At 45.3% G+C, this 7356-nt stretch overlaps 1 protein-coding gene across 1 annotated transcript; it reads right to left on the bottom strand.

Moving 5' to 3' along the window:
• Positions 1–1362: 1362 nt before the first annotated feature.
• tacc3 (transforming, acidic coiled-coil containing protein 3) lies at positions 1363–7275 on the bottom strand. The gene is made up of 15 exons (XM_067242684.1): positions 7207–7275; positions 6049–6226; positions 5825–5955; positions 5671–5711; positions 4198–5560; positions 3683–4041; positions 3537–3595; positions 3319–3449; positions 3111–3195; positions 2755–2948; positions 2625–2668; positions 2366–2526; positions 2060–2166; positions 1837–1957; positions 1363–1673 (listed from the first exon to the last, which is right to left on the bottom strand). The coding sequence occupies exons 2-15, from the start codon at positions 6223–6225 to the stop codon at positions 1608–1610; spliced, it is 3039 nt and encodes a 1012-aa protein (XP_067098785.1). The 5' UTR covers position 6226; positions 7207–7275; the 3' UTR covers positions 1363–1607.
• Between the last annotated feature and the right edge of the window lie 81 nt (positions 7276–7356).

The following is a 7356-nucleotide window of genomic DNA, read 5'->3' on the forward strand; positions in this document are numbered from 1 at the left end:
TACCATGGTTATGTTATGCTAACAGGTTAGTTATCCTGTGGGCTCCACAGCGTCCAGATTGATGCAGGCGGTAATGCCTCTCCAACGGCCAGATGAGACAGGGACGGGGCAGGGCCGGCCAGGGCAGGGCCGGCACTGATGCTGCTGGGATGAATGCCTGAACAGACACAGGGAACAACCTCAGGACAGAGCACTCTCACAGTCCCTTAGATGAGTGATGGCCCCTGCAAGACTACACCAAAAGACTAGCATCTTTCCCCTTTTAAGAAAGTGAATCAATCCCTTCCACCGCCCCCCTCGCCCTCCTCTACTCTACCACCTCATTCAGCTCCAATCTAGGTGGGATACCCTTTCAGCGTTTTAGGAAGTGCATTGTCCTGCCCTGGGAGGGATGTGACAGGGGCCTGTGATTGCTCTGGAAAGAAGGGATGCATTGTATTGGAACAGCAGTGTTGCAGCCTTCGCAAGACAGTGGAGCTCCCAGACTCCAGACGATAAGAGCTTTTGAAAAACTGAAATGTTTTAAATAAAACTTCACTCATGCAACTGCTTAGATGACATATAAACCTGCAAATTAATTTGTGCTATGACAATCAAATATAGATGGTCATGCAAGACCCTCTAAAGACATACACAAAATACCTTACCTGGATTGAGATGTGATTGTTGTAAACACTGCCACCTTGTGGATTGTGAAAGGACCTCAGCGTGACTTGAACCTGATACTAATAATCCTCACAATTGCAGCATACATGCACTTTGTAAACTAATTGTTCATGTTTTGTAATACTGCTACAAATCTAGGAGACTTATCAGGGTTCCTGCAGGTTTCAGTAAGTCAAATAAGACATTTTAAGACCATAAAGATTGAAATTTAACACCTACACGATGCATTACCAAAACAATATTCAAAATCAAAAGAAACCTGACCTTTTATCAGTTTTATTTATCTTTAAGTCCAAAAGCAAAAATTGAGCTGTAAGAAGATCCTTCAGCCAGATTTGACCCCCTCCCCGTAATTCAAACCCTGGACTCTAGAGCTCCGCTTTGTAGGCTACGACTCAATACATTTTTTGCTACTTTGTAATACTTTCTGTGGCCAGCGTTTCTGGAAATGAACGAGGGTAAAACCTTTTTTAGACATGACTAACTGAAATTTAAGACCTTGGACAAAAATCTGTCAGTTTTAAGATGTTTTAAGGCCTTAAATTTAAAGTTCCGAATTTTAGACTTTTTAAGACCCCGCGGGAACCCTGATTATAGACAACGTAAGGAAATCTGGATTCCTTGAGAAACTTCTTTTCTACACCCTTCTCACATGAGTAAAGGCAGGATCAATTATGAACTGGACAAAATACACTGCACATGACAAGCTGAAAGTTTTATTAATTACTATAAAACAGTATGGATCAGAAGATGAGGAAAACATCTAACAACAAACATGGATTTAGAGGCAAGAGCAAATCATATACTGGCACCGCTTGATCTCCAAAAGCAGCTACAATTTATTTACAAAGCCCTATTCTGACAATGTTCTGGAGAAAAAAGGCCTCAACTACAGTACACAAATAAGGACAGGAACAAAGAAGACACGTACAGAATAAAAATCAACCTTTCTGGACTTTAGCGATCAACTCGTCACAAAGGCTGGTCAGTTCCTCGACCTCTTTCACCTTGAGGGGAGGAGAGACAACATTGGATTAGAAAACAGCCTTGAAACAACTAGCCTAACTTCAAGCCTCGGTCAAAATTAGAACATACATTCCTACAAGATCGGTTATTTTTGACGATTCTGTACGGTACACGATGGACTATACTAAATCACAACCAACGTACTTTCTGGTCCAGGTTCTTGTCCAGCGACTGCACCTTCAGCTGCTCCCGGCGTAGCTGTGCTTTAAGAGCAGAAGACTCAGACTTCAGCTTGGAGCGCACCTCAGCGATCTCTCCATTGGCCCTGCAGACACAGAGTCCATCATTTAGTCATACGGGACGTCATGACAACACACAACGATGACGCGGACACGGGGTGTGTGGACGCTGGACTAGCTCCACTCACAGGCTGATCTTCTCCTCTGCGTGGGCTTTCAGCGCCTGGTAGCGCTGTTCCACCTTCTTGATCTCAGCCAGGTAGTCCTGAGCGCACTTCTTCAGGACCTCCTCGTTCTAGGCAGGAGGGGGACATCACAGGAATGTTTAGTGGGTTCATGAGACTGTGTGACACCCAAATTCAACAGGTGCAATGTCAGCAAGTGTCTAACATAAATTGGTCAAACAAAACCAAAAACAATAGCAGCCAAGCTTATCCTGCCAAACAACCCACAACATAATATACCAACAAGTAAATCCTCTTTTCGAAACTGACCTTTTTATAACCCCCAATGGCATCCTTGTGTTTGTCCAGTCTCTTGCAGAGGTCGGAGAGGGACCTCTCCATGGCGTTCAGATCCGTGGCGATCTGCTCCTTCTCCTGCAGAACCTTGCAGAGGGCAGACTGGGCCATGTCCTTCTCTTTCTGATGCTCCGCTGCAGCGGGGGGGAACAAACCATGCCTCGCATTCAAAACCTACCCAAACACAAAACACCTCCTAAATGTAAAAAAAACTAAACCAAAAGCCGCATACCCATCATCTGAACGATCGTGGTTTCATACCCAGAGAGAATGTTCCTGTCGGAGTAAGGAAAGACAGTTAATAAACATATCGAACGAAAAGCAAGTGACTGAAGCGACTGTGCGCTGGCTCGCCGGTCTACCTCAGCTCTTGGTTATCCAGAGACAGCTCGTCATACTTGGCCACCCACTGCTTCTCCTTCTCCTGTTCCCGTGCCTCGACCCTCGCGATGGCATCATCCATGTCCTTCTGACTGTACTTCAGCACTTCAATGATGGCATCCTCGCTACTGGGCTGGGAGAAGGCAGGGGCCAGACTCTCTAGCAGAGGAGCGCTCTGCACCAGAACAACACAAATAAAGGAAAATAAGAATGGGGGGAGAAGGCAGACCTTGAAATTGATTTACATACTTCATTACTGTGACCCCCCCTTCCACACACACTTCCAAAAGGTTGTACTAAATGAGTGAAAACTTTAAATCATTGACAGTTTACTTACTTGTGCTGGAATGCCTGAAAACCTGAAGTCATCCATTTTCGGGACGCTCATGCTTTCCTTGGCGCCGGAACGGTTCGTCTCCATACTGAAACAATCACAGAACTTCTCAATCAATTCGTACCAAAAGCTGGACAAATAAGTCACGTTGTTTCAGTCAGTCCTGTACAGAATCAGTCTTGGTAAAACAGAAGGTAGTTGTGAAACCCACCGGGAGGCGAAGGCAGCAGGGCGAGGGAGGTTGTCCAACCCTGGGGCACCGCCAGCCTTCTTAGGGCTCTCCCTAAGCAGGGGGTCAAACTTCAGGTACAACGACTGTTTCCTCAGTGCAGACTCCTTGAACTGGAAAAATCAAGAATAGAGTTGGTGGATATAGAATTATGGATACATAACATTTCATAGCTCATAGAAAAATGAATAAACACTCACAGTGGTGGATCCAAACTGCTCCAGGTAGTCCATCTGACCGTCAAAGTCATTCGACATAACTAGGGAGAAGGGAGGCCCAAGTTAGTCAACTGAAAGTCCTAACGTGAGAACATGTTGGTTTCGTTCTCTTTACACATTTGACTTACACATTGCTCCGGGAACAAAGTCCTCCATGGGTTCCATGCCATTTTTTGGAGCCTGTTCAAAATGGGCAAATTCTGGAGTGCTGAGCACAGGCTGGGCTGGTTCTCTGGAGGATTCCTGATCGTTCAGAGGGCCAGGCAGGGGCTGCTGACACTGTGCAATGTCATTCACTCCCAGGAAGCCAGTAGCATTGTCCGATCGCTCATGTGTCTGGGTCAGGTGATCATGGCCCTGGTGGATGTGTCCAATGGCAAGAGTAGACACATCCGTTACAGGGATTCCAAACTCACTTTCCGTCTTCGGGTTAGTGTCCAAGCGAATGACAGTCGCTGGGCTGTCATCTCCCTCACAAGAAACAATGCTGGAAACGGAAAGACAACGAAAAGCCAGGTTCACTTTCAAAGCATATCCAATAGTTAGTCACAGATTATTTCATCTTTCTACCAACAAACCAAGGCTCAACATAAAAATAGTCCATAACATTTCAGTTAGTTAAATATTGAAATATGAAACGTACGTTGGGGGTGATGATGAAGTATTTTGCTCGACAGGATCATCCATATGCTCAGTAGCAACCTCTTCAACTGGAGAGGGTGTCTTACCCTGTGGACTGGACATCACACCACACTTAGGAGAGTCGGTCATTTTAGCATTTGAACCGAAGGGATTATAGTTGGGGTCATCCAACTTGTCAAAGTCAAAGGCGTAAGCGCCCTTGGGAACAGCCACTTCAGCAACAGCATCATCCGCTTGCTTTACTGGAGGGCTCTGAGATGAGACGGAATCCTTCTTTTCAGGTACTGGCTTCTTTGCTGTTGCCTTCATGCCTGCTGGTCTTTTGCCAAACTTTTTAGGAGGAGGCTTGTGTTTTACTGCTCCATCATCAAAATTGAACTCTAGTTTGACTGCGCCTTCTTTGGGAGGAAGCAGGGATTCAGCAGGTGGCTGGCTGGAAGTAGGGGACATTGCAGCAATGGGCTTCATCTCTGGAAGGACAGGGGTCTCTAGGATTGGCTGAGACACCGTCAAGACCTCAGCTTCCATTTCCTGCTTCTCTGGAAGGACAGGGGTCTCTACGATTGGCTGAGAAACCGTCAAGACCTCAGCTTCCATTTCCTGCTTCTCTGGAAGGACAGGGGTCTCTACGATTGGCTGAGACATCGTCAAGACCTCAGCTTCCATTTCCTGCTTCTCTGGAAGGACAGGGGTCTCTACGATTGGCTGAGACATCGTCAAAACCTCAGCTTCCATTCCACCACCCACCTCCAACTCCTGGCGTTCCACTGCAGCAGGTGGATCTTCACATGTTAGCTTCCTGCCAAGCGCCGGAGAATTCTGAATTTTGGAGCCTCCCATTTGGAAAGGGTTGACTGAATCTAGGTCATCAAAATCGAAATTGTAAGAACCCTTGGTGGGTAGGGGAGCATCCTCGAAGACAGAGGAGCGAGATAACGCCTCGTCCTGATCGAGGCAGTCGGACGACACGGCAGGCGTCTCCTCCTCGCTGTTTGATACGTCTTGAAACTCGAAGGCAGAACTCTTAGCCATCACGATCACGCTGCTGTCTGTGGAGGTGACGTCGGCGGACATGTCAGCGATGGAGTTCTCCACTGACGGGAGGAATGGGAGGGTCTCATCGAGCGCTGTGAAAAACTCTTCTGATCTCTCCTCAGGAGTGAATGCATCACCGGTGGCCAGTTCATTCTGTACTGCGGGAATGGGTTCCTCGACTGATTCGCAAGGCCTTGGAGGAGAGGGGATCCTTTGAGGAGCTCCTTGGAAGGGGTTCATGGCGTCGAGGTTGTCAAAATCCAGCTGATAACCGCCTTTGCTCTGGATGGGCATGTCCTCATTAGGAAAAGGCAACACATCTGTAAAATCTGGTGTGAAAAAAGTTACACGGATATTACTAATAGTTAAATTGTAGAAACTGCAAATATTACAATGAGTAACATAACATGTAAATGTTTCGGATAAAGTAAGTCTTCACCTGATTGTGGTCCATCCAATGTCCCTGTGCTTTCCTGAGTCCTGTAAAAAAAAATATATATATATAAAATAAGAGGACGGTTTAGTTGCAGACTGTATATATTCTATTGATGGACTGCATGTTCTAGATCAAATGAAAAAGAATGTGTACTAACTGTAAAGTGGTTGACAACTGCAACGCCTCAAGGGCTTTGGTACACTCATCCAGACTTGTCATTTTCAGGGATTTTGTGGGAGAAACTATTCTTTTTGTGACAGGATCTCTTCTCGGGGTCTGAAAACAAACCTAAAAAGCCACAACATCGATAGGTCAGTATTCAACTAACAAATTAAGTAGTTGTTGCACTGCAAATCTGCTTGAACTGAACTTGAAATATACCTTTATTCCCTTCGCCACTGATTTGTTGGGGAGATTCTCTGCCTGAGACTGACGAAGAATGGAGGGTCTCCCTGTCGGTTGATCCAGTGAAAAGATATCTAAACTTGTATCGCTTTCGCTGTGCTTTCTTTCTGGGCAGACCCCACGATTCTCATCGTTCACAGGAACTGAACTCATTCTGTATTGAGAGACAAACAAGTTACTGGGCAATATCTAACCACAACCAGAATACCGTCTAAACAGCTGCACCGTCTGATAGGGGTTTGCATGTGAAACGTCAGGAATGGAATACGCCCCATGGCATTCACATCACATGACTAACAAACTGCGCAGTGAATGAATGGCTGTATTCAAGCTCTCTTCATAAGCTCTCTTCATAAGCTACTTGTGCACTTTAGAACCTACCAATAGCTGTAAACAGCACCAACCAGCCTGGGTGTAATACTTAAAGAGAAAGGAGTGCGATAGTGGTAAAAACTATCATTCTCATGCCAACAAACAAAGCTACTCAACTTGTCACGCACGACATCAATATCGAATTGGTTAATACCTAACCAGTGTAAGGCAAGTTATCGTTTTAATATTGAACGCGTAACTCTTTCTTGATGGCATGACCAGGATAGAGGTGTCAAACTGAAATGCTCAAGTAGCTGTTATTTACCCACTGTCCTCACTCCTCACACCAATAGTATTGTGGACTGTCGTTCCATTTCCCTACACACACTGCCGGATCGATCCGTGTCCTGCCAATGTGAACACACCCAATCTGCAACGCTCCGTAATCCTTTACAGTTTGATATCAATGACATATGACTTTACCCGATGTTTATTTATTATCTTAGAGCTCGTTTGCAAATAAAACAGCACAAAGCGTCTGCTAATACCATATCAAAACGTTGGTTTGTAAGCCAAGCTGCTATTGTAGCTTTAGTTAGTTAGCTACAGTATTGGAGCTAGCTAGCCTAACTAAACCAGCTAGCTCTGGTCAGTTAGCTCGTCTGTCTAGATCTACATTATTAGCTAGCTAAACCAGCTGTCTTGCAGGCAAGCAAGGAAAATCATAAAACATATGCAAACACATAACATAACTGCATAAGCAACGTTGTAAAGCAAGTTTCATGTCCTTAAAAGACATACCTCAAATTAACAGTCACTTACGTGTTAGCTCTCGCAAGTAACGGACTCCACACGGAAAATACTTTTTCGAACACTGCTCGACCTTTTGGTGATTTGTCGCAATTTCGAATTTAAACTCCTCGCTTTGGACCAATGACAGGGCAACACTTCTGAGCACTTCCGGATCCAATA

Source organism: Osmerus mordax, chromosome 9 (assembly GCF_038355195.1).
Source record: "Osmerus mordax isolate fOsmMor3 chromosome 9, fOsmMor3.pri, whole genome shotgun sequence".
Taxonomy (NCBI): domain Eukaryota; kingdom Metazoa; phylum Chordata; class Actinopteri; order Osmeriformes; family Osmeridae; genus Osmerus; species Osmerus mordax.

Excerpts from the sequence above, each read along its gene's own strand:
- tacc3 (XM_067242684.1), bottom strand. The coding sequence starts at position 6,225 with ATGAGTTCAGTTCCTGTGAACGATGAGAATCGTGGGGTCTGCCCAGAA. Across the intron at positions 4,042-4,197 it reads ACTTCATCATCACCCCCAAC|CATTGTTTCTTGTGAGGGAG; the intron begins GTACGTTTCATA and ends TTCCGTTTCCAG. Across the intron at positions 2,669-2,754 it reads CTGGATAACCAAGAGCTGAG|GAACATTCTCTCTGGGTATG; the intron begins GTAGACCGGCGA and ends TTACTCCGACAG.